Genomic DNA, 27961 nt, shown 5'->3' on the forward strand with positions numbered 1-27961 from the left:
ACCTTCTCTATCCTAACTGCCTTCTTCCCCAGCACTTGAGGCAGGCTTCCAACCATGGACCAGTCCTCTGGCCCTTCTCTCTACAGTTCTTGGGTGTTAGTGTCATACTGCATTATTTTATATTCCACAAACGAGTGCAATCATTCTGACTGCATGTCCTGCGCTGAAGGGAGTGGATTTTTTGTACCTCGACACACAGTGACTCAGCATTGTGGGTTTTGTTGATGTTATTTTTGACTTTCTTGTTGGCTGACTTTTATTTTCAAAAAGCAACCCATTAGGTTAGAAAATCACAATGTCTGAGAAAATAATCTCACAATACCTAATGACTCAATAAAATCTTAAGTTAAAAAAATCAACAATTTTAGGGGCCGGAGCGATAGCACAGCTGGTAGGGCGTTTGCCTTGCATGCGGCCGACCCGGGTTCGATCCCCGGCATCCCATATGGTCCCCCAAGCACCGCCAGGAGTAATTCCTGAGTGCAAAGCCAGGAGTAACCCCTGAGCATCGCTGGGTGTGACCCAAAAAGCAAAAAAAAAAAAAATCAACAATTTTAAACTATTAAATAAATTTTAGACAAAATTAAACAATTTTGATGCTGGTTGGCAGCTTAGAGAAAAAACAACCAATGTCATCTCCCCCTCAATTTTTTCTTGGCTAATTCAGCGATCTATAAGAACAGCTAGCTGCAGGAAGTGCTGCCTATCTGGCACAATACTCCTGTGTGCACAGCTAAGCCCTCTTGCAGGAATATCAGCACCATGAGGGTGGAAAGTGCATTTCTAACTCCTCGATCTGCCCCTTGCCTTGATATTTATTTTTGAACAGGCGAAGTACTTCATTTAGTAACCCTGCTTCATGTAGTACTTCATTTAGTACTTCATTTTGGTAATCCCGTTTCACAAGTTCATCTAAGTAGAATGCAAGGCAAAAAGGCATTACACCTAACAAATGGGATCCTTAGTATTGCCAAGAGGTACATTGATAATAAAACAGGGACCTAGGAACAGTACACCAAAGCAAACAAAATCAGACTTGTTAAAACAAAAATGTGATGTTTTAGTATACTGCTCAAGAGTGCAGGCCCAAGCTAGAGAGATGGCACAGGAGTTAAGGTGCTTGACTTACATGCAGCTGACTCTGGTTCGATCCCCAGCACCTCATTCCTGAGCACAGAGCCAAGAATAAGTTTTTAGCACCCTGCGTATTCCCCTCAACCCCCTATGCCAAGAGAATGTAGGTTCATATATCGGGGAGATAGTTCACAGATCTGGAGTACACACTTTGTGTGGGAGCCCTGACTCAGTTTCTATCACTGCATCATCCACAGGCATTACCAGGAGTTAGTCCCCAACCACTGCCAATATATTTTCCCCCCAAATAAGAATGCATACTTAGGGGATTGAAGATGTGGGTTCTCATTCTGCTTCTTTGTGTGTGTATGTTCATATGTGTCCTGGGATCAATGCAGGATCAATGCTACTACATAGTAGTAGCAATGCAGTCTACTACTGAGCCATATCCCAAACCTCTAACTTGGCCACTCATTCTTCCTCTTCTTCTGTCATCTAAGACAAATAACTAAACATTTCTGTGCCTCTATTTATAATTATGCAAAATATGGATGATAAAAACATATCTACTTTGTAGGCTGGTGGTGGGGATTAAATTAGTTGTTTTACAGAAAGCACAAAACTTAGCTCCTAGCAGATGGTAAATATTCAGGAAATAGTAGTTATGATTATTTTTAAACAAATAACAACAAAAATTAGACATCACAGAGAGAGAATCTCTGTGGTCAATATTAGCACAGCATTTTCAGTTTTTAACTCAACAAGTATGTACGGAAGACAAATAAAAAGCTTGAAAATGAGTAACAACTGAGCATTGTATACTCCTATAGTTTACAGAGACCATATCTTCTTTTATTTTGGGGGGGGTTGGGTCACATCCAGCAATGCACAGGGATTACTCCTGGCTCATGCACTCAGGAATTACTCCTGGCTGTGCTCAGGGGACCATATGGGATGCTGGGAATCGAACCTGGGTCGGCCGTGTGCAAGGCAAACGCCCTACCCGCTGTGCTATTGCTCCATCCCTGAGACCATATCTTCTTACAAGGATCCATGGGAATGAGTAAAGCTGATCATATACCTAGGAACAAATGCAAAAAGATGAATTATACTAACTATAATTCAGAGAGGCCAGAGGTCTTTGAATCTTATCTGGGCAAGGGACATGCAGATGAAATGGGATCTGACTTCCTGCTACATTTTGATGGTCCACACCTAGCTGTACTCATGGCTCACCCCTGACCCTGTGCTCAGGGGTCATCCCTGGAAGTGTTTGGGGGACTATATGCAATGCTAGGGATTGAATTTGGGTCAACTGCCAACACAGAGAATACACTACTTCTTTGTAATCTCTCCAATCCCCAAATTTCCCACCCCTCTTAATAGGCATACCAGTCATAATTGTTTGGGTTTACCCTACTGACCTTATTTTGATGACTTCTACAAAGATTCTATTTTCAAATACGGTGATGTGTTGAGGTTGCTGAGAGTTAGTAATACCTGTCTTTTTAACAGGTCTTTTTGTTTTTAAAGACATGATTCAATCCATTAAATTATGTTAAATGTGATAGTCTATTAATTAGTCAAGTGGAGATGTCAATTAGATAAGTGGGTGTGTTTTCTAGTTGGCATTCATTCAACTTTCCATGCAATAAGAACCATTAAGATAAGCATCTTTAGGTATATAGTTTGTTCCATACTTTGAATTATTTGGTGGGAGGGTGGATAGGTTTCCTAAAAGGAGGCATCTCTGGATATATATTAAAATATTTTGAAAAATGAGTGTGACATCAATTCTAAATTTAGCATCGTATGGGAGAAGGAGGGTTTAATGGAGAAAATGTAGATAAATTTGCATAAAAGCAATGGGAAGTAAGTATTCCTGTCTCCTGGCTTCTGTTCTAGTCATTTTGTACATTTTACCTTAGTATTGTTAGTCTGTGATTGAGCAATCATTTAGCTTAAAAGTTTCCAAGTTATGATAATAAATGATAGAGTTCTATAGCCTCAGAAAGCTGGGAAACATTTTAGTTGGTGTGATAAAATGCATTATCTGTTCATTTTATTAGCAAGAGAGCCATAAGTTTTGCTTTCGATCTTGGAAACCTTCAATTCTCTTTATTCACTCATTTTAATTACATTTTTTAGCTTCTATTATATACCAAACACTAGATGCTAGGTTAAGTGTGAATAAGTCAAGTTCACTACAGATCTGTCACTGTATCACTGTCATCCCATTAATCGTTGATTTGCTTGAGCGGGTCCAGTAATATCTCCATTTGTCCTAGCCCTGAGATTTTTAGCAGCCTCTTTCCTCATCCTTCCCAACAGTGCCGCATTAGAGGCTCTTTCAGGGTCAGGAGAATGAGACCCATCATTGTTACTGTATTTGGCATATGAAAATGCCACGGGGAGCTTGCCAGGCTCTCCTGAAAAAAATCCAGTTTAGGAGTTTATAATCTCTTTTTTTTTTTTTTGCTTTTTGGGTCACACCTGGTGATGCACAGGGGTTATTCCTGGTTCATACACTCAGGAATTACTCCTGGCAGTGCTTGGAGGACCATATGGGATGTTGGGAATCAAACCTAGGTCGGCAGCACTCAAGGCAAACACCGTACCTGCTGTGCTATCACTCCAGCCTCTAGGAGTTTAAATTCTCAATGACACCCCAGACCCTACCTTCCCTTTCCTATATAAAAATTGAAATCCAGCAAGATAGTAAACTGGGGGTGTAGGGATGTAGGTGGGAAGGAGAGGACTATTAGCAACATACCAGCAGGAAACCTGCATATTTGATTTTAAAATTACTGCTTCTGAGAGTTTGGAGACATGTAGTACAGCTGGACTTGCCTTGGATGTCACAGAACCTGGTTCAATTTCCTCTATTACATTTTCCAATTGTTCCACTACATATCAATTTACAGTAAATAATTAGTACTATAAGCACTGCTGATGGATAAGACTAGAGTGATATTAAAACTTAAAAGGAGCACCTAGAAGTTCAGAATGTGGAAGGGGTGGAAAGGTTTTTTGGAGGGAGAGAGACTTAGGCAATGCCAAGCAAATGGCTTGGCATATTCGATACAATACTAATAATTTCTCCCATGTATTCTCTACTCTAGTTCTGCAATAGTATTTTCCATACTTAAACTTCTTCAGGATTCCAAACTTTTTAAACAGAAGGTATCATCAGAAGGAAGAGAAAGTTTCATCTCTACACCAACTTCTGTATGTATGAGTTCAGTGTTTATTCTAACAACACTTAATTTATAATTATTTGGTCTGCTGGGATGTTGTCTAATTATTTAAGTGAAAAAAGAGATAGCATAAAAAAAGACAACATTGACTTCAGAATAAGAATCTCTGTTTAAGTCATCTGTTTATTTTATTAATAATAGACAAAAGTAAGCTCACTTAAACTTTTCCTTATTTTGTGACTTCCTTAATGAACTTACAAAATTGGATATAATCAACACCTAAGTCTTACCAGACGTATCATTTCAGTATTTGTGATCTGATTTCACTGTCAGGTAATGCATCTCAAGACCTGTTCTTTATCTCTCCTTTATTTATATTACTTTAGCATCACCAGTTGAAGCCTACTGTGGATTACTCAGGTTCTTTCACATTAAATCTCTCAAATCTTGGACTACTAGTGTTCCACAATTTACTCTGAAGCACAGTAGATTGTGGCTGCGGCCTCTAAATTCAGAAAGCATAGATTTGATCTCACATCTGCTGAAACATGATGGAGTTTACACAAACAATAAGCCTTCAGTTCCTCGGTGCAATTTTTGTTTGTTTGTTTTGGGGTCACATCCAGCAGTGCTTGGACTCTTAACCCACTCACCTACTTCTCTGACTCTATAAAGCAGAAATAATTATACCCCCTCTTTGTCAAGTCAAAAATATTGAATTAGATAATATATTTTCAGCATGTAACAATGCCTGACACGTAAGAAGCCTTCAGTAACTATTAGGCAGTTATTATTTGATCATTAAAAAAAATAATGATTTGGGGCCAGAGCAATAGCACAAGGGGTAGGGCGGTTGCCTTGCATGCGGCCGACCCAGGTTCGATCCCTGGCATCCCATATGGGCAAGCACCGCCAGGAATAATTCCTGAGTGCAAAGCCAGAAGTAACCCCTAAGCATCGCTGGATGTGACCCAAATAGCAAAAAATAATAATAATAATAATGATTTTGAGAGCCTGGGGCCATTCCTGATAATACAAAACCTGATGTGTGGGACTGCTCTGTCAACCTTTAAAAAGATGTGTGCAATTTTTTTTCCATAGATGCAAAATAACTTTTGTTTTATTATTGAAGGACAAGTACATTTTTGAGAACTGCAAGATCAAGTGAAATGTATATTTAAAATTAACATTCAATTTTTTAATATTAATTACTGTTAGTGGAAACAGAGAGAGTGTTCTTTTATGATTAATTTAAAACACGTTTATTTATTTATTTATTTATTTATTTACAGTTACAGATTTATACATTTTTGTGCTCATGTTTCCCTCATACAAAGTTTGAGAACCCATCCCTTCACCAGTGCCCATTCTCCACCACCAATAAACCCAGCATCCCTCCCATCCTCCCCAATCCCATTTCCCCCCCACCCCACCCTGTCACTGTGGCAGGGTATTCCCTTTTGTTCTCTCTCTCTAATTAGGTGTTGTGGTTTGCAATAAAGATGTTGAGTGGCCAGTGTTCAGTCTCTAGTCTACATTCAGCATGCATCACCCTTCCCCCACATGGTTTCCAACCACATTTTACTTGGTGTTCCCTTCTCTATCTGAGTTGCCCTCTCCCCAGAATGTGAGGCCAGCTTCTAAGCCATGGAGTCAACCTCCTGGTACTTATTTCTACTATGAAAAAGTCTTCTACATCACTAATCATCAGGTAGATGCAGATCAAAACAACCATGAGATACCACCTTACACCACAGAGACTAGCACACATCCAAAAGAACAAAAGCAACCACTGTTGGAGAGGATGTGGGGAGAAAGGGACCCTTCTACACTGCTGGTGGGAATGCTGACTGGTTCAGCCCTTTTGGAAAACAATATGGACAATTCTCAAAAAATTAGAAATTGAGCTCCCATTTGACCCAGCAATACCACTGCTGGGAATATATCCCAGAGAAGCAAAAAAGTATAGTCAAAATGACATCTGCACTTATATGTTCATCGCAGAACTGTTTACAATAGCCAGAATCTGGAAAAAAACCCGAGTGCCCTAGAAGAGATGACTGGTTGAAGAAACTTTGGTACATCTATACAATGGAATACTATGCAGCTGTTAGAAAAAATGAGGTCATGAACTTTGAATATAAGTGGATAAGCATGGAAAGTATCATGCTAAGTTAAATGAGTCAGAAAGAGAGAGACAGACATAGAAATATTGCACTATCTGTGGAATATAGAATAACAGAGTAGGAGACTAACACCCAAGATGTGTGCAAATTTTTGATACATGAAAACTCATCATTATACAATTTGTAATGAAAAATTAAGACTGATAAAGTAATTTTTCAGTATCTAGAAAGGAAAATTCAGACCTCTATTTTTCAGTGTATAGAAAAGAAAAGGAAATCTAAAAAGAAAGAACTGAGCAATTTAGTAACTTGCCAATTATCATCTGTAGGTCTTTGGAAACTTTTGGTAAGACAAGGTATGTTGTAACCAGTTTTACCAAAGGCTAACTTACGAAAACAAGAATTAAATTCCTATGGCATATTTCTGGTCAAGAAAACATTGAACTTCTAAATCAAAACCCCAAATGCCTTTATATTAAAGAATCATTTGCATTCATTCATTCATTCATTCAGCATTAGTATCTAGTCGCCTTCAGTTCAGGGTTATGGGACTGGAGCCTCTTCGGGGGGCTCTGGACTTGAGACCCCAGCAATGCCTCACCTATACTCACTCAGCCTGGTACAGTTCAGACATGCCAATGAGCCCCGTGTATCACTGGGATGTGGGAACAAGATACATTCCCCAAGAAAGCCTACATGTTAGTGAACAAAATTGATTTTTTGTCTTCCACATATCAATATCCTAACAAAATGAAGCAGAACTAAATGATATTCGTCAAGGCCATGATGTATTCAAACTGTTAATAATTATGAAAACGTTTATTTGTTCTGAGTGTATTTTTATATTTTATGAAATGTCCAAGAATAATTTCTAAAACTAAAAAATGTCATGGTATTAAATGTTGTCAGTTCTTTCTCCTTTCTCTTAAAATACATTTAACCCTCAGTTCGAATGTTGACTTTGTTTACTGCAAAGATAACCATCATTTTGATATTTTTAGTACGCTGAACAGAAAGATGAAGAATTTTTAGATTCTATTTCCCTCCATTCTCGAGAATATTTCAATATTCATTTGTGGCTGAGGTGCTGTCTGGCATTGGTGACTGCATTTGTGGCACAAGTTCGTGGCATTGGTATAATAACAGGTACAAATATTCTATTTAAAATACATTTTCATAAAATCAATTTTCTTAGTTAATGGGGGTTTATCAATATATTTTATTTTAGCATTAACATTTTATAAATATATACTTTGTTCTGTTTCCAAAATTTAAAAATTCAGGAAACTAAAGAAGAAAAATTGTTTTTAAGTGTTCCTTGTGTCATTTTATTACTGATGAAGGCAAACAGACAGATATTTCAAAATATTAGCACAGGTCTTGTCATCTAGGAAGGCATCATAGTGTACGGGGATCCAGAGTGTATATTCAAAGCAATTCCACTTGGGTTCAAATGGGTTCAAATCCATTACTTTTTTGCTTTGAGGCCTTGGTGAAATCTCTTAAGCCCCTTATACCTCACTTCCTCCTCTGCAAACTGGAGGCAATTTTACCTACTTAATAGACTTAATTGGTGGTATCAAATAGATTAAATTTATAAGATTCTTAGCTCACAACCTGGCACATAAAAATTAGTTCTACTGTGATTAATAACAGTCTATTTCTAAACCTTTCTATTCACCCATTTCTATCACCCAAATTTAATTATTCTATTTAATTATTTTAATTATTTTATTCATCATCATTATTATTATTATTGCCAGATTGAATAGCTAAAAGCACTCTCCACTCCAAAATGTAGTTTCTTCTCAGTGTTTTGTGTAGAAGCCACTTTACTGGCCTTTTATACCTTTCTGTTCTTCTGTATCATACAATATACCTCTGATGATAGGCTATTGTGCATACTTAATTTCTTAATTTCTTGGTAACTACATCTTTCTCAGTAACTATATTTTTAGAAGAACATTTTATTTAATTACATTCCAACTAATTTTTAGAGAATGATTTGACTGATGTGGGGAGCCTCATCAATGATGTGTTTATGGAGGCCAAGAATGCAGATGACAAGGAGCTCCAGGCAGAATTCTTGATGCAAGCTGTAATCATTGGTCTACAAGAAAAGCATTTAAAGACAGAGATCATAACAAAGCTTCAGGTAGGCAGAAAACCTCATTCACACTAATTGACCAAAGGATTTTGATCAGAACAGATGAGAGTTTTAAATTTTATTAAGGATAGAAAGCATGACAGTCAGTAGAGACATTTTCTATTTCAGCAGTTAGAAGCGATACTATCAGAATGAATAATCTTATTTTAATAGGATATAATACAGTTGCTTGAAGGAAATGCGTTTATTTCTCCTCGATCTTATTTAACCCTGGTGAGAAGCATGCTTTTGATGGATGACCTAACAAAAGCTGAGAAATTCCAGGATGCCTCTTCAAAAACAGACAAACTACATTTGTTGGCTCAGTGCCATAGCATTCTCATTGAACAGGTAAGAGTACACCTGTGTTCCCACTACCTACAGACTCACTGTTTTTAATTTTTTTTTATTTTTCCAGACTACATGAGCTAATTCCTCAGTGTGATCTCTTTCAGATGCTAGTTTTTGGAGAGACAATTGAATTTCCTGTATCAAACACTGACTATGCGAGTCCCATACAACCATTAAAAAATATCTATCTTCCACATATCATGTTGTTGGCCAAAACAAAAATGAGAATTGGTAAGATAACTTCAGTATGGCATTAAAATCTGTGCTTGCTGAAAACGCTTATTTTCTTGTAGGCTATCATGAGTGAATTTATAGGAGGCAATATTTATAAATACCCAGCGTCTGTTTATTTAACAAATAGTTTCTGATCACTTTTCATATGTTAGAGAAATTATAGGAGAAGAAAGCAGATGTCTCCTGCTTGTATTGTGGTAGACAGAGCAAACAAGTAAAGCAAACTCGTGTAGGAGTGTGTATTATATGTCATATAAATATTGTATAAAATATCTTATACAATAGAAAATCACTGTAACTGTCACTGTCATTCCGTTGCTCATTGATTTGTTCGAGTGAGCACCAGTAATGTCTCTCATTGAGAGACTTATTGTTACTGTTGAGTGATAGCACAGCGGTTGGGCATTTGCCTTTCACGCGGCCGACCCGAGTTCGATTCCTTCGCCCCTCTTGGAGAGCCCGGCAAGCTACCGAGAGTATCTAGCCCTCGCGTCAGAACCTGGCAAGCTACCCGTGCATAATGGATATGACAAAAAACAATAGAAAATATACAAGAAAATATATATTTGATGGAATAGTTTGATAGGAAAGTGACAGGGCTACAGAGAACCTATGTTATATATGATAATAAATTATAAATATCTTTATTTATAAATTTAAATAGTATCCTTATAAATTGTACAAGTATCTATCATTGTAAATTGAGGTCAGTGCAAAATCTCAATTTATGATAAATTAGGTAGGTAGAATATGCTGGTAAGAAATAACGAAGGAAAGCTTAGGTGGAAAAATTAAGAAAGGCCTTTGTGGGAAGATAGTATGCTATCCTAAACCTTAAATGAAAGTTGCAGTGGATGCCCAGGAAGCTGTGTATTGTAAGTTAAGGAGTCAGAACAAACTTGGCACCTCTGGAATTCCTAGAAGGCCAGTGGACTGTGGGCTATTTAGTGAGAAGAGGTGAGCTGGGGAAGGTTCCAGGTTTCAAACTCTGTCCTGCCATTGGGTGAAGAAGAGAACTGACATATAAGAAGGAGAAGCTGCTATACTTTGTTTCAGACCCTTTCCAGGAGACCGTGATTTCTACTACAGGTGGTTACCTACCTCTAGGTACCTTCAACTACCTACCATATGCTTAGAGGGCAGAAAACCTCTATCAGTCCTCTGTTCTAGCCTGGATGAATCATGCCTTTTAACTGTATTTTAGAAAAATTGAGTCACCATGAGACAGAGTTAACTGTTTGTGGCCGGGTTTCAGTCAGTGTTCCAACACCCATCCCTCACCGGTGTACATTTCCTGCCACCAAAATCCCAGTTTCCCTCCTGCCACTCTCCCCACAGACTGCTCTATGGCAGGCACTTTCCTTCTCTCTCTCTCACCTTCCCTCCTTCCCTCCCCCCTCCTCCCTCTCTCACTCTTTCTCTCCCACTTTCTCTCCCCTCCCTCCCAATCTCCTTCCCTCCCTTTTCTTCCCTCCCTCATTCCCTCTTCCCTTCCCTTTTGGGCATTATGGTTTGCAATACAGGTACTGAGGGGTTATCATGTTTGTTCCTCTCCCTGCTTTCAGCATGCAGTTTGTATCCCGGGTGATCATTCCCAACTATAGTGGTTCCTTTTTTACCCCAGCTCCCTCCACCCCAGCACCTGAGGCCAACTTAATTGACAGTATTTTTGATACTTAGACATGTGAGGGTTTGGGACCAGGAAAGACTTCCCCTCCCAGGTCAGCCAGTTCCTAGGGCTTAGCAAACTACTCTGCTGAGAATGTACTTCTTGCCTGTCATCTCCACATTCCATCGTCCCCTTTAGTGGGCCACTTTAAAAACTGTTGCATGAATTAGTTTTTACTGAGGTAATATTGGTTTACAAATATATTGGGAGCACAGTGTGGCTATATCACCCCCATCTCCAGTATGTGATGATTTGGCTCCTTGATTGTCCTTTATTGGACTCTTGCACTCTGGTCGCTATTGCTGGTGCCCATCTCTCCAGAAATAGTAACTAGGCTTCCGGTAGAGCCCAAGGGCATGATTCAAATTAGCCAATCCTGAACTCACAATAGCCATAGGATATGTTCCTGTCCACATCACCGCTTCGCTCTTGCCTCCTGGTCCCTGGGCCTTCTCTGAGTGAGCCTGCCTGGCGTGCTGTGCCCCATCTCTTGGGAACAATCAGTCTTTTCAGTGACTGTTGCTTCCTGGCAGCTTCTTCATACCCGAGTAATAGAAAACCTCCATTTTAGAAGATTACCCTTCACCTGCCAGTGACTCTTTGCCTCCTGCATCAGCTCGGGAGAGGCTAATGGTTGCACTAGAATAGGGAGGGAGGTGAGCACTGGAACCCCATCTATCCAGAGTCTTTTCCTCTTATTTCCCTTCTGCTCCTTCCCCTCTGGGTTATTCATAATCACTGTTGTCATCATGATTACCGGAATTTTCTTTTTGAGTTTTGGGTCATGCCTAACAGTGTTCAGGGGCCGCTTTTGGGTCTGTGACCAGGCCTCACTCTGCGGTGCTCAACAGACCATGTGCTGTCAGGGATCACACCTGGGCCTCCTGCATGTCAAGCTTACTCTTGGCCGTCTGAATTATTTCTCTGGCTGCTCATCACATCACTTTCTTCCCTGGGGATAAATCCCCTGACCTCTGTATTACTCTTTCCTCATTTATGCAGTCAGGCTGACTTTGGTGACCTTCAAAGCTCTTCCTCGCTCTCTGATCCCACAGAGCTATTTCCCTGGCATTTTTAGCCCACGATCTGGGATATCACCAGTCCATTCAATTTCCACAGGAGCTCAAAGTACAGATTGTGTTAAGTTGTACAGATTGTGCTAAAACCAACGTGCTCTCTGCTTCCTGCCTGACTCAACTCGAAGATGTGCCACCAGCACGCGACAGCAAGGCTGGGCGGCGTTTGCAGCCTCCCTGGGAGAAGAACAGCTTGCTTTCTCTTCTGTTATATTAAATACAGACTTAAAAAACAAAAAGCCAAAGCAGCTTTCCTGTCAAAACAGCATCAGTTTCACAACTTCTTGTTCACAGAGTTGATGTTTATTGGGAAAAAGAGCACTTCAATATTATGAAGCACAAAATCATCTGACTTGATGCGTTTTCGACAGTTTTCCTTTACAGTGATAGTATAGATTTCATCGTAAGGGTAGAGCCACTTAAAATGATTTTCCTTTGTGTCTGCCTCGCTGGGTGGGCGGGGGTGGGGGTGGAAGCATTTTGAGATTATTTATATGAAACAAATAATAGGCATCATGTTTTTATAAGATTATTTTGCCCACTAATGGCTGAATCTTGAGCCTTCTGTCTTAGATTTCAAAGTACGTAGCAGATTCTATAATAGGAGCAAAGACAGTTCCATTTAGTTTCTGGTTTCTTTTTCTCATTCCTTGAGCAAGCACTTACTGAGCATTATTTATGTGGGGGCTGCTGGGGAGTGGGAATATGATAGGGAGCTTGTCACCATCTCTGTCCTCAAAGAGACTGCTACCTGAATGGGGAAAAAGGAGAAAATAGCAATTTGTAGAAGAATTCTTTTTCTGATTTAAAAAAAGTCTAGGGGCTGGAGCGATAGCACAATGGGTAGGTAGTTTGCCTTGCACGTGGCCGACCCAGGTTCGATTCCCAGCATCCTATATGGTCCCCTGAGCACTACCAGGAATAATTCCTGAGTGCAGAGCCAGGAGTAACCCCTGTGCATTGCCGGGTGTGACCCCCCCCCCAAAAAAAAAGCAAAAAAAAAGTAAAAAAAGTCTAGATGATTTAAGTGCTATTATCTATTACTACTATACCCTATATATGCATGTATGTACATATGGCTCAGTGAGATGATTGGTATTTTATCTTTTAGTAATAAATATCTCTAGCATAACTGAAACAAGACAAACATAAAAATTGGAGCTGTACTGAAAGAGAAGGCTCTCTTAGACAAATGGGTTCAGCATAAGTTTCTTGCTGGGGAGAGAATCACTTGGAGTCCCGTTGATCTTCGATTTGCTTGAGCGGGCTCCAGTAACGTCTCCATTTGTCCCTGTCATGAGCTAGTGCAGCTCAAAGATACCTGTGTGCTCCAGGAATAGGAAGAGCCTCAAATCATTCATTCGGAGATTTGATGAAGAAATCTGACCAACTAGTTGGTGGGCGGCCACGAGGTCTTCTGACGTCCCATGGAATCCAGTTGGTAACAGCTGTAGTCCAGTGGTCATCTCTGAATTGCATTACAGGACCGACCCATCTGATTTGTGATGCCTTGGCAAACGAGACAGCATCCCTGATTTTTGACTGTCGACGGAGGTCAGAACTCCGGATTCCATCTCTCACTTGAGTGAGACATGATATTTCCAGCATAGCTCTTTCCATTCCTCTGCTGGGGAGAGAATCACAACCATAATTGCTGCCATTGAGAACATGGAGTCAGGAGAAATACTTGAGATAGAGTTTCTCTGAGCAAGCCTTTGAATTCTGTGATCAAAAGGTTCGAGCTCGCTGGCGTGTTATCGAGTGAAGCAGGTCAAACTGTGCAGCATGTGGGAGGAACCGGGCTAGTTCGGAGAGCATTATGGGTGTTACCCACTCTCACGCTTCCCTCCCCACCGCCCCGCCTTTCCTGAGAGCCTTGGGCATGGAGCCGTGTTCTCCCCCAGCCCCAAGGGCTCAGCGCTGTGCTCTCATCCTCCTTCGTCTCCCCAAGAGAGACCGCGTCGCCCACTCCCAAACTCACAATATACCAAAGGCCTAAGTTTCTCACAAACTGTTTGCAGGATATCTTAGAATTGAAAAGTTCCAGAGCCTGAAGGAAGCCTCAGATATTTCCTAATTCTGCTGGCCCACTGTTTCAGAGGAAGGTGGTCCAGTCCCCGGGCACACTGACTCCTTCAAAAGTCTCCAAGGACTGGCCTCCACCCAGTCCTTACGCAGTCACTGCAATCCTGTACCATGTTTCTACGGCTCCTTGTGGGAATGACACTCTCCTACTAGTGTTTCCACCCAACCGCCATTCTAGTGCCTTCTAGTGCTTCTCCCAGGTTTTTTTTTTTTTTTTCTGCTTTCAGGCTCAACAGTCACATTTTCTTGAAAGCCTCTCTAGGGATTTCCAGGTCCGGGCCAGGGATCCACCCTGTACCCCTCTACCACTGTGCCCTGTGCCTTCCCTGTCCCACAGGCTGCCACAGCGTATTTTGCTTCCCTGCCCCACCGTTTGCATCGCTATTGTGAACACTGAGCTTCATGTCATCTCTCACTGGCACTGTGGTGCCGTGTTTTCAGGCCCGGAGCTGCATTCCTTAGATTCAAACCACAGCTCTGCTACTTACTGCTCACGTGATCTCGGGCCAGCCATGGAAAGCTTCCTGAGCCTGTTTTCTCCTCTGTGAAATGAGCATGAGTATGGTGTCAACTTCCTTGGAATTGGCAGGACTGTACGAGATAATGCTTGGTAAGAGCTTGGGGTGATGCCTAGAATGTAAGGAGCACTTAAGAAACTTCTAGGGGTACCAGTGCTAACCTTGGAAGAGTCCAAGACCACCAGCCAGCTGTCCTCTGGAAACCAGCAGGGTGTCCTGTAGTTCAACCCAGTTGTGCGACCGTCTTCCAGGAAATAGTGTCAGATACCCAGCTATGGACTCAGGCCTATAATATCCCCTTTCTGACTTGCTTTTCACTGGATGCCAACTATAATTTCAACTTACTGTCCATACTTCTGGTCCACTAACTATAGACTAGAGATTCTAATGGAGTAGTCATTCATTCTAATGACTACTCCAGAGGGACTGGTTTAATCTGCTACAGTGGCACAAAGAACTCAGAGAGACATTTTACTTATTAGATTATTAGTTGTTTTCTCTTTGTTTGTTTGTTTCTTTTTTTCTCTTTCTTTCTTTCCTTCTTTTTTCTCTCTTTCTTTCTTTCTTTCTTTCTTTCTTTCTTTCTTTCTTTCTTTCTTTCTTTCTTTCTTTCTTTCTTTCTTTCTTTCTTTCTTTCTTTCTCTCTCTTCTCCCTCCTCCTCTCTTCTTCTTCTTCTTCTTCTTCTTCTTCTTCTTCTTCTTCTTCTTCTTCTTCTTCTTCTTCTTCTTCTTCTTCTTCTTCTTCTTCTTCTTCTTCTTCTTCTTCTTCTTCTCCTCCTTCTCCTTCTTCTCTTTTTCTTTCTCTCTCCCTCCATACCTCCCTCCCTTTCTTTCTTTCTCCCATATAACTCAGGAACAGTCAGATGGAAAACAGGGTAAGGTATGCAGAAAGTGGAGAAATGCTTCCACATCCTTTGGGAACATGTCACACTCCCCAAATCTCCATGTATCTACATGTTATGTTTTTCTTGAAGCCTTCATTTGAATTGATATGATCAACTTAATGATTGGCCAGCAGAGACTAAACTTTCTCTCCAGTTTCTGTCTCTTCAGAGATGGAATTGAGAGTTCCAATCCTTTAATCACATGGTTGGCTTCATTGCAACTAGCACTAAACCTGAGGTTCTGGTCCCAAAGCCACCTCATTAAAATAATGAAAGACATCTCGTGGCTCTCTTCAATTAAGGAAGTCCTTAGGAACTCGAAGCCAAAATGGGACAAAGATCAAATATGTATTTCTTATTATAAACCAAAATATTGCAAAAGCTTGGCTCTTGGGATTTCCCTCTTCTCTTTAGTCAGTGCCTAAGGCTTTCAGAAAATATTTGTTGAATAAATGTTTATCTTTGAGGCCGCACAATAACTCTTCATTATATTGAGTAATGAGATCCCACAGCAAGTGTAACTTTGACCCTTGTGTATAATAGCTTTGCCATCTAGTTAGAATGACAAAGTATGCACAGCAAACAACCACGCTAGGGCTGGATGTTAGCAAACTGCTATGAATATATGCCTAATTTATGGGAAAAAATAGGAAACTTATTTTGGCCTAATTTGGGGGATGCAACAGAAAGCTTCTTTGGGGAGTATGGGTTTGGGCCACACCTTGTGGTGCTAAGGGCTTTCTCCTGGCTCTGTGCTCAGGGATCTCTCCTGGTGGTGCAAATGAACCATATGTAGTACTGGGGATGAAACTCAAGTCAGCTGTATGCAAGGCAAGCACCATACCCTCTGTTCTATGTCTCCTCTCTCCAATAGAAATTTTTTTAAAATGCCCAGATGTTTCCCTACTCACAATCTCATGTTAGGAAACCAAAAATTATTTTGTAGAGCATCATGCAATTTTAGAACCGTTCCTTGAGAGATTATCCTTCATTTAAGCAATGTAGAAACATTGGCTATTTGGAAAGAACTGTTATTATAGTTCATTCAAAGATTTGTTAATTTTCTTTAGATATTAAAAACTGAAGAACACCGAGGTTCCTAATAGAGATATGCTTATTGTGAGAGATGACTGGTAGCTTATAGGCTTTTAATTATGAACTCTATATTTTATTTTTCTCTCCCATACAACTGCTCTCCTTAGGACATACCTTGGCCAAGCAAGTATGCCAAAGCAGTAAAAAGAAGGACTCTTCTAGGTGGTTACCTTCTCTTCATCTTCTTCAAATAGCACTGAAACTCTGTAAGACAACAGTAACAGAAGAGCACGAGGTAGAAGCTGAGATCCTTTTTCAGAAGGGTAAGATGTATTTGGGGTCAGAACTGTGATAAAAATTTTAGTTTCCTTCCTTACCCCATTAATAATAGGCTTCTTAAATTTTTTATAAGTTTTATAAAATTTTGACTGTAGAAAATACAGGTTTTACAATTAGCATATGAATGAAAAGCTCATTTGTGCTTGAGTCAAACATTTGAAAAGAGAACCGTGTACATTTTCAGTTTTTATAGTTTATATCTGGAAAGAAAAAAAAGTACTTATAACTTTATCTTTCCTTTCTTTTTGTATAATTGAAATGACCTTCATTACATGTGTTTGAATAAAAATAAAATAAAATCAGCATCATCCATTCAACTTTAAATAATGCTCAGGAGATATTTTCCAGCATCATTTTTATAATCTCAGGTTGCTTTTGGGCGACAGGAGATGGGGGTGGTCTCCTAAGCCAAGTCCAGGACGCTTTTGGAAGCCAACTGGATTGGCACTTCAATGCGAAGACCCAAGAATATGGTTCTGTTTGTGCCCTTGGCACTGGCAGTAACCAAGGCCACCCTAGTGTGCCTGAGGGGGTCTCCAGGGCTCCACTCTGTGATACTCAATGCTCCATGTGGTTGCAGATATTAAACAGGGCTTAGCCATGTGCCAAGCTTGTATCTTAAGTCCTGTCCTATTTTTCTGGTCTCTCATTTCAATTTGATTAAGACACATGCATTTTAAATTTAATACTGGTAGTATTATATCTTCTTAACATATGCAATGTATAATTGCATAGTAATTGCATAGTATATGAAAATAATTTTACTGTGGCCCCTTTAGCCATAAGAAAAGTGATAATGGTGGTTATTGTTATTCATTGAACTGCTACCAATGCCAGATTGTATAGTCGGTGTTTCACATGGCCTAGTGCTAATTTTTATGGCGGCTTTTTATAGTAGGCATAAGTAATCTTGGGTGACCAATGAGAAAAATGAGGTGGGTCTGGGTGAGTAGCATTCTGTAAGGCACAGTCATTAATCTACCAAGAGTCACCCTGACTGAGCATCATTCTAGGTAGGACTTTGTGCCCTGTCCACCTGCTGCATGCAAACTGTGCATTCTTTTCCACAGTGGTTATAAGATTTCTCATTCCCACCTTATTTGCTGCAGAGAAGCCATTTTGTTGTCTCCCTCTGAAGGCTGTGGCTTGCCATGGGACCTGGGAGCTGTGTGTGAGCTAGAGCATTTGCACTGTGATACTCACTGACTTTAAATAGAGTGCTTTTACTCTCTGGAATAGTGGACAGAAAAATATATATAAGAAAACAAATACGGAAAAAGGAAGTGAGTATTGTGGGATAAAGGGGAGTGTAATAGGAGAAAATTGAGGGGAAAGTAAGAGCATAAGAATAGTTGTGTGGGGAAAGCGAAATCAGTACCAGCTCCTAGTCAGACAAGCCTCAAGATTCCTGGAGGAGGCAAGAGATCTTTCTGCACCGACTTATCTTCTAGCAAGAAACAAGAGACAGGATCAGCATATTCAGTTTTCTCAATTTCCCACCATGAAATACTGTTTTGAAGTTCTCAGAAACAGAGAAGGGGAAACATCTTTACATATCTTTTTTCTTCTTTCAGGCAAAATAGAACGTCAAATGTTTATGGAAGATAAATCATTACCTTCAAACTTTGAGAGTTTATTTGAAGCTATACAGCTCAGCTTGAAAAATGATCAAAACTCAGGGTAAAAATATTTCCGTTATCATAACCATATGAATATCTGGGTTTTAGTCCTGTCCAGCAGTGCATTGAATAGCCAAGGCAGGAGGAATTAGAAGACCTTTCAGGGTTAGGTCACCCAGGTTTACCAGGTGCTTGAGGATGGTGGTATTCATGGTGATATCCTGGACACCAAATCATTTTTAGCCTAGACTGAGATTGATCTTCTGTCAGTCTCAGAGTTATAAGAGACCTCCCCTGGATGAGAAACTGTATCTAGAAGGGATTCACAGGGATGTTCACTCTAATCACCAATATCAGGACAAGAAAACTTGGTTTTCTGTAGCGCTCACCCCAGGATTGACTGTAAGCCAGTACAATTATGACTGTAGTTCCCAGCTGATGGCTTTAATAGTGCTGTTATCAATAGGACCTTTGATTAGTGTAGGAGGAGAGTGGGGAGAGGTTTAGCTTTCAAAACAAGCTTCTCTGGTTCTGGTTTTTGCTTGATTCTTTAGAAACTTGTGAGCTATAAGTATTTCAGAAAGTCTTGATGCTGGATTTCCTAGCAGCCATGGCACTGAGTGTTGCCAGCATAGGACTAGCTAGAATATTCGGCTTTTAAGAGCTTTCCTTTTTAGTAGGGAGAATGATGCTAGTGTCTATGCTGAAGGGACTGTGAAAAGTGAGTGGAATTTGGGACCAATCCTGGGTTTTCACACTTTTATCTCATGTTAGCTCAGAGATTGTCAGCATGTGATTATAAGTGGTGAAGATTTGTGTGTGTGTGTGTGTATATGTCTGTGTGTATGTGTGTGTGGTGAAATGTTTTAGTAAATAAAGGGCTATATCATTTTAGGTTGATACGAGACTCCTACCTAGAGATGGCCATATTATTTTTGCACTTACTGAAGTTAAGGAACAAGCTTTCAGTGTCACCATCAGCATTTGTGGTAACAAACTTTTATGTGTTAGAAATTTTAAGTTTATTGCTCCTTGAGCTTGCTCCTTTGGGGCAATGCTGTACTATTAAATAATGAAAGTTGTTTGCTGTGTGACTTGGATAAATTGTTTCCTAGTAGTTATATTTTTTATTCCTCTTTAGATAATTTGTTTAGTCACTGGAAATTAATCTCACATCAGTGTTTTTTGTTTGACCTATGAAAATGTTATTCATGAACCTTAAGTGGTATAAATACCAGTCATTAGAGTTGATCTGAAAACTACAAGAAATGAAATATTTGGTAAAGCAGATGAATCATTCTCTTGAGTGTATACCTAAGGATGGAATTGCTGGGAAATATATCAACTCTTAGGTTTATCTTTTGATCATCTGTCAAATTGGTTTCCCATGTGACCATCTCAGGTTATATTATTATCAACAGTGCACTGGACCAATTACTAAACATTCTTGCTAAAGGTTGTCATTATCTAGCCATCCTAAATAATGTGTACAAGACCAATTTCTAAACATTCCTGCTAAAGGTTGTGATTATCTAGCCATCCTAAATAATATGAAATCGTGTCTTCTTGAGATTTTGATTTTACCGATAGCTAATATTTTGAGCTGTTTTTGTGTGCTTATTAGTCCTTTGTTTACTTGAGAATGTCCATATGTTTTGCTTATATAATTTAAATTGTCCTTTTAAAATCAAATTGTAAGAGTTCTCATATAAATATATAAAGTACCTATTAGAGACATGATGTAGAGAGAGAGAGAAGGGAGTAAGAGAAGGAGAGAGGGAGAAAAAGAGAGAGATATTGATATATTTCACTTTTCAAGTTGTTAAAGGTATCTTTGCCTACAAAATTTTTCATTTTTGTAAATTAAATTCATAAATTTTATACTATTTTAAATATTTATACTTATTATATTGAGGCTGAAGCTGTAGCACAACAGGTAGGGCATTTACCTTGCATACAGCCAACCTGGGTTTGATTCCTCCACCCCTCTCGGAGAGTCTGGCAAGCTACCGAGAGTATCTCGCCTGCACAGCAGAGCCTGGCAAGCTACCTGTGACGTACAGCGAAGAGGGCATTTGCCTTGCACATGGCCAGCCCAGGTTTGATCTCCAGCATCCCATATGGTCCCCTGAGCACTGGCAGGAGTAATTCCTGAATACAGAGCCAAGAGTAAACCCTGAGCATCACCAGTGTGACCCCAAGAGCCCCCCAAAATTAAAAAATAACAATTTGAATTAAAAGCTAATGATTTAGGCGCAGAGTGTCCGATTCGTGCTCAGCGGCTCCGGATTTATCTGGGCCGAGGGCGTGCCGGTTACGCCCCCTTCCCATGAGTTCCTGGGAGCCCCAAAAGTAAAAACCGAATACCTGTGGGTTTGGAGTCACAGAAGATGGGCCTGCCACATGGGTGCCGCCAGCCCGCCGCTTTCCGTGCAGGAAGACAGGGTGGGGAGGAAAACTTGTGCATTTGACAGAGGATAATCTCTGGCAACACATATGGTCCCCTGAGCCTTACTAGGAATGACCCCGGAGCACAGAGCCAAGAGTAAGCCCTGAGTATGCCTAACCCCTCGCCTGCTTCCCTCCCCCCAAAAAAGAAATAAATTAGCAGAAAATCATCAAAAATCTTTAACATTATTTTTCTTTTATCTGTACATAGAATGTAAATTCTTTAACACCGACTAACACATAATTCAGAATGTAAGTTTAGACAGAATTTTTAGACCCTGTATTAAAAGTGGCAAATATTTTAAGTAAATACTTAAAATAGGATCAGTGCTAATTCTATTACTTATTGTAAACTCATTATAGAAAATTACAACAGGGGGCTAGAGCAATAGCACAGCGGGTAGGGTGTTTGCCTTGCACGCGGCCTACTCGGGTCCAATTCCCAGCATCCCATATGGTCCCCTGAGCACCGCCAGGAGTGATTCCTGAGTGCAGAGCCAGGAGTAACCCCTGTGCATCACCAGGTGTGACCCAAAAAGCAAAAAAAAAAAAAGAAAAAAGAAAATGACAACAAATAGGTAAAAATAATCATCAAATATTAGAATTATCACTGTAAATAATTTTGAGGTTTATGTATATCAGAAGTCTCTGTAGGTACTCATTTCTTTAAATAAGCTTCATAAATCACAATCTAATAATTTACACTTTTTGAGGAGGAGTGTCTCTTGAGCAGAATTTCAGGGCCCCGGAGGCTGCTCTCGGGGACACTTAGCCTGTTCCATAGACAGATGGTTCTGTCCTCAGTGATATGGTACTGCTCCAGCCCAGCAGTGATGGGGCCTCCTGGGTTTGCAAGGGGCCAAGTGTTGATGGGACTAGGACTTGGGTCCTTGTGCAGGCAAGGAATGTGCTCCATCAGTTGATGGAGCCCTCACCCTGTAAACTACTGAATATTCAACATATAATATACTGTGTATATGCCATGTATATATTTGCATACTCACACACCCTAATTTTCTTTTCTTTTTTTAAATTGGATCACTGAGAGATACAGTTACAAAGCTTTCATGTTTGAGTTTCAGTCGTACAATCATCAAACACTCATCCTTCCACTAGTACACATTCTTCACCGCCAGTTTTCTCAGTATCCCCCCTTTCCCCTGCCTTCATGGCAAACATTTTCTCCCATATTCTTGCTTTATTTTTGGGCTTTATGGTTTGCAACACAGATACTGAGAGGTTTTCACATTTGACCCTTTATCTACTTTCAGCACACATCTCCCATCCCAAAAGATTCCTTCAACCATCATTGTCTTAGTGATTCCTTCTCTATTTCAGCTGCCTTCTCCCCCTGCTCATGAGACAGGCTTCCAACTATGGGGCAATATTCCTGTCCCTTGTCTCTACTGTCCTTGACACACTATTTTTCTTTAAACTTTTATCCATTATCCACTTAAATTGTCTCCATATCTTGGATACTATAAATAATGCTGTAATGAGCACTGTTAATACATTCCTTTAGAAATATAGTTTAGGTAGTTATAATAATGTTAAGGTTTATGGCATCAATGTACAAAATTATTGCATGCCACAACTTAAAATGCCTGTGGCTCCACACTAGTCCAATCTTCTTTTCTCCGCCCCTCCCACCACTGCTAATATATTCTTAATGATCCCCGAACATTCCACTGAAATTTCATCTTCAGAAGAATGAAAAAATGATTGTGAAAATTTATGATGCCTTTACTTCTATCATAAAATATTTGCTGAATTTTTTTAGGCTCCTGTCAGAAGATACAGTTCTTTGAAAGATCAGTTGGGAAATAGGCTAGAAATGTACAGCTCATTGGCCTGGATTGCAATAAGAGCTGCTTCCCAGGTGGGTGTGATATTTTTATTTAAGATTTATTTTGACTGTCGTTGCAGGTGTCAGTCTACCAACTATTAATGCTGACACAATGCTTTTATCTATACAAGTTAAAGGAAATGTTTCCATTCTTTGGTTTCATGTTAATGATGTTTCTTCAAGAAGCTGAGAGATGGTTTATAGTTTATTTTTTTATGAGTTAGACTGGACATTGTTTCAACTTTAATGAAAATATTAACAGATATATGTTTACTTATTTGATGTTTTGGCAAGTATCTGTTGATGCTAGGTGAGATAGCATATTTAAAGTGGATTACATATGAATTAAGTTGACAACAGTAATGGTTTGCTTAAACTAGAATATATGTATTATATTATATATATATTTCCTCTGCCACTCTCGGAGAGCCTAGCAAGCTACCGAGAGTATCGCGCCCACATGGCAGAGCCTGGCAAGCTACCCGTGGCATATTCGATATGCCAAAAACAGTAAAAATAAGTCTCACAATGAGAGATGTTACTGGTGCCCGCTTGAACAAATCGATGAGCAACGGATGACCGTGACAGTGATTACATATAGATATTTTATATGTATTATATATATTAACTAGGATATATATATGTACTATAATATAATTATCCAGATAATCTCATCGGTCACCCTCCAGAGCCTCACGCATGAGTGAACATATTCCTGGATACATCATCATAGAGGGAAATAAATATATATGCCTCTCAGAGAGCCTGGCAAGTTACTAAGAATTTCCTGCCCGCAGGGCAGAACCTGGCAAGCTCCCCATGGTGTACTCTATATGCCCAAAACAGTAACAATAACAGGTCTCATTCTCCTGACTCTGAAAGAGCCTGTAATTGTTGGGAAAGACGAGTAAAGAGAGGCTGCTAAAAATCTCAGGGCTGGGACAAATGGAGATGTTACTGGTGCTCGATAGAGTAAATTGATGAACAATGGGATGACAGTGATACAGTGATATATATATATATATATATGTATATGTATATGTACTCTGTTGGGATCACATGTTATATTTGGTCACCTTATTTTTTTTCCTGCAATATGTATTGGCCATTATTTTATGAATTTATATTTCACATTATTTATATAGTGAATAACCTACAAATCAGTAAACTTGTATTGTGAATTCTAATTAATGTATTCTTATTAGGTCAGTAAAGCTGTGCTGGCGGTTAACCAACATTTTGGAAAGAATAATTCTAGAATTGATAAAGTTAGTCAAGACACAATACCAACCATCCCAGAGTTTGCCTCGATGGATCTTTTCTCTTCCTACACAGATTACTTGCTTGGTATGTTTGAATTTCAAGATAATATACATGAATTTGTTATATGTATAGATAATACATAATGTAATTTCAAAGACCTACTTGTAGGGATTTGGCTTATAGAGGATACTGGTATGAGGAGCCTGTGAGCGAAAATAGAGACGAGCAGGTCCAGCTTCGAGAACAAAAGGCCCTCATTTACGGTGCCTGGATCTACTTACTCATTCAGCTGCTGCATTTCAGATGCAGCAATTCAGGAAAAAACACAATTCTTTGTATGTTTATTTTATAGCTCATATATATACATATATATCATGTGACATTTGGGAAATAATTTCTTGGGGGGCTCACTCTGATTCCTGAAACTTTTTACTTACTCTTATTGGCATTGCTTTCCATCGTTTCTTTTAGCTCCCTAAGCATCCTCAGTAGCTCCCTTCTAAATTCCCTGTCAGAGAGGTTGTCTAGCACTTCATTGCTATTGGGGTCTTCTGGGCTAGCCTCTTCAATAAGTAAGCTTGGTGGGGTTCTGTATTGTTTTACCATTGTGACCTATGTGCTTTAGCTTTTCCCGCTCACTGTTATTATTCTGCTTATGATGCAATATTAATTGAGTGGGCTTAATGAGTTATTGGCTAATTTGTTTCTGGTGGTGGAGCTAACCTAGTGAAAGTTCCAACTTAGAGGGTAACTTATGGTTCTTATGGGATATGGAGGGGGGAGAATAAGTGGCATTAGCAGCCGTGGCTCCAGGAAGGAGCCCTGACGGGTACCTGTATGGGATGAACAGAGGGTGCCCGGAACGTTGCAGCTTGGGGTGTCCATGGTTGGTGTGCCTCAATTACCATTCCCTGCAGATTAAGGATGAAAACTGGCTTCCCTGGGGTCTAGTTAGAATCGTGGCTCCAGGAAGGAGCCCTGACATGAACCGGGTACCTTTGAAGTATTTTCAGCAAAAATTTAGGACATCTTATAGTCACACCATGATCCATCATCATATTTTAGCTTTTTTGCAGGTTCTCAGCAGGTCATCATAATTCATACTTTCTTACAATGTAAATACACAGGCATCCTGATTGGTATGAGTGATCTAGAATCTTCTCGCGGGGGGTTGGGAATGGTGATGGTCGTTTTTGAAATTCCTTTTCTGGCCTTTTGTTGCTGCAGAAGCTTCTTTGGCACTGTTGGTGGCGCCAGGTGAGGGTCTTACCAGCTTTTTTACTTATTCTTATACTCTTAGATGACTCCCAATGTTTGTTTCTTTTTTCTTTTTTTAATGGCATATATGTGAGTTAGAGAGTTAGAGTATGTTTAAGCTCTTTATCTCAATAAACTAATATAGCAGATTCCTTCATGCAACGTTATGCATTTGATTTGCTGTTCTGTCTATGGAAAAATCTCATACTACTTTTACATGCAGGCATTAAATATTAGTATTTGTTGAATTAATGACTGGAAGGGTTCCAGAATTTAAACTTGGTCTTACTACTATTTATGACTCCTTTGTTAGTAACTATCTTATAAACCCCTAAGCTTGATTAGTAGCACAAGTATTTAACACTCACATATGAGTTCATTCATTAGTATTTTGTTTGCTTGTTTTTTATTTGGGTAAGGATTAGGGATGAAGGCCCCAGTTGCTCAAGGCCACTCTCCACATGTTCGGACGAGCCTCACACATGAAGGAACCGGCAGAGGAACCCAGGTGTTCGGGACGAGGCTGCTCGGATCGAGACTGGGTCTCTTCTGCCCAGATCCCCCATTTTCCAGTAGCTAGGCAGTCACACCCAGAAACTGCCTCTGGCACAGTGTAATCCCATCAGTGACCAACCAAGCTCCCGGACATCTAATAACCTAGTTCTCTCTCTTGGAGAACCTGACAAGCTACAGAGGGTCTAATGCCCACTCTGGAGAGCCTGGCAAGCTCTCCATGGCATATTCATGTCCCAAATACAGTAACAGATATATACATATCTCTTGGAGAGCCCGGCAAGCCACTGAGAGCATCCCGCCCACACAGCAGAGCCTGGCAAGCTACCCATGGTGTATTCAATATGCCGAAAACAGTGACAATGATGGGTCTCATTCCCCTGACTCTGAAAGAGCCTCTAGTCGTTGGGAAAGACGAGTAAGGGGAGGCTGCTAAAATCTCAGGGTCGAGTGTAATGGAGACATTACTGGTGCCCGCTTAAGTAAATCGACGAACAAGGGGATGACAGTGATACAGTGAAGGATTTGGGCTGGTGGTGTGTGCACACCTGACTGTATAACCTGCTTACTTCTGGTTCTGTGCTCAGAAATCACTCTTGGTGGTGCTGGGGGAACCATTATATGATCCCAGGAATAAAATTTGGGTCAGTAATGTACAAGGCAAGTGCCTTGCCTTCTGGACATTCTTTTTAGTGCTTGAAAAATATTCTTGCCGAATACTTCTTGCTAATTATTGGGTTAGGTCTAAGAAGCACGGTGCTATCTTAGTTCCATACTGGTAGTTCAGTATTAACTTGATCTTTGTTGCTTACTAAGTGAGCATTGAAGCAAAGGTGATGAAGAATGTTCAGCTTAACCTGATGGGTATGAGCATCCTTGTGAAAGCCTCTACGGAGTAGGCAGAAACTTATCTGCTAACATTCCAGTTAACATAAGCTGGTTAAGCTAAAGAGTAAGAATGGAAACTGTCCCCCTTCCAAGAATGAATGTTGAAAGATCAAACCTTTCAACTGAATTTTATGCAAAGGAAGTGTTTTATTTAGGGATAAATGGGATTCCCCAAAAGGGCTTGGGAGCCCTGAGTCTCCTAGTGCTACTTGTTGTAACTATGACACCTAGGGGGACTGGGGACCACCAGGGTCACACCTAGCAGAGCTCAGAGGGGTCTGTCATGTGGGGAATGAACTCTGGCCCTCCACCTCAAAGGTATATACTCTTTCTCTTTGAACTATCTCCCCAGTGCCAAGGTATTTTCTTATTTTTATTCTTTCTTTCTTTCTTTCTTTCTTTCTTTCTTTCTTTCTTTCTTTCTTTCTTTCTTTCTTTCTTTCTTTCTTTCTTTCTTTCTTTCTTTCTTTCTTTCTTATCAGATTTCTGGACATAAGATCAAGTGCTTTGTCTTTGTTAAGCATCCTCTTGAATGGGCATCTAGGGACTGGAAAAGGGCATCCTGGCAGCCCAACAACTAGTAGGAATTGGTCACTGATTCTTTTATATGGATTGCTTGGCACCTTCATTCTCCATGATCCATAATCCCTGGGTAAAGTCTTAATAGCACATATTTTTAAATAATATAATATTCATAAAATTTTTGTCCATTTTACCTAATCCTCTCAAAACTATATAATTTCTCTCAACTTGGTTATCAACTGCAGGAATGAGACTGATTTATGGATAAATGCAAAATTTGGAAAATTTAACATTATGAGGTTATTTTCCATTATTCAACTTCCTTCATGGCTGATGCTTCTTATGAAAGCATGTCTTTTGTTAATAAGACACTTATGAAAGTCATGTCTTAGTGGGTTCTGTGGAGCATTGGATTTCTAGCGTGAAAGTTAATTTTTGTTAATTGTGTACTTTTTAAAATTTTTGTTTTTTAATTTTTTAATTTTTGTTAATTGTGTACATTTTCTGGTTCTTGCTATTCTTTAGGGCAGGGGGTAACAAATAAACTTCAGCTAATATGGTATGCTACTAAGTTATTGAAAAATTATGCTGTATAGTAAACAAGCCTAAAACTCAGATAAGGTGTGGAATTTTTTTTCTGCCAAGGGATATTTGGATATTTATAACATCATTCACAAGGCATATAAGAGAAGGCGGGGGGAGAGGAAGGGACATGGGGAGCCAGTCAGAAGCTTGTGTGTCGGCCTAGTAGTGTACCAGGACTAGAATGAAGAATTTTGCAGGCCTTATATGGCCCATGGGCTGGTTGTTATCCACTCCTAGACCACAGAAATTTGATAACATGCTCATCTCATGTGTTCTGCTTCAGGTT

The 27961-nt window shown here is 39.9% G+C and overlaps 1 protein-coding gene across 1 annotated transcript in view; it reads left to right on the plus strand.

Annotated features, from left to right (window-relative positions):
• The window catches only part of CFAP54 (cilia and flagella associated protein 54), a 330907-nt gene that overhangs the window by 222580 nt on the left and 80366 nt on the right, over positions 1-27961 (plus strand). The window contains exons 52-61 of the mRNA XM_055118311.1: positions 4197-4317; positions 7411-7543; positions 8395-8552; positions 8718-8894; positions 8999-9125; positions 16563-16718; positions 18309-18414; positions 19249-19342; positions 22582-22680; positions 23853-23994. Coding sequence (XP_054974286.1) covers positions 4197-4317; positions 7411-7543; positions 8395-8552; positions 8718-8894; positions 8999-9125; positions 16563-16718; positions 18309-18414; positions 19249-19342; positions 22582-22680; positions 23853-23994 — 1313 coding nt within the window. The remainder of the gene's footprint in view (positions 1-4196; positions 4318-7410; positions 7544-8394; positions 8553-8717; positions 8895-8998; positions 9126-16562; positions 16719-18308; positions 18415-19248; positions 19343-22581; positions 22681-23852; positions 23995-27961) is intronic.

Source organism: Sorex araneus, chromosome 10, assembly GCF_027595985.1.
Source record: "Sorex araneus isolate mSorAra2 chromosome 10, mSorAra2.pri, whole genome shotgun sequence".
Taxonomy (NCBI): domain Eukaryota; kingdom Metazoa; phylum Chordata; class Mammalia; order Eulipotyphla; family Soricidae; genus Sorex; species Sorex araneus.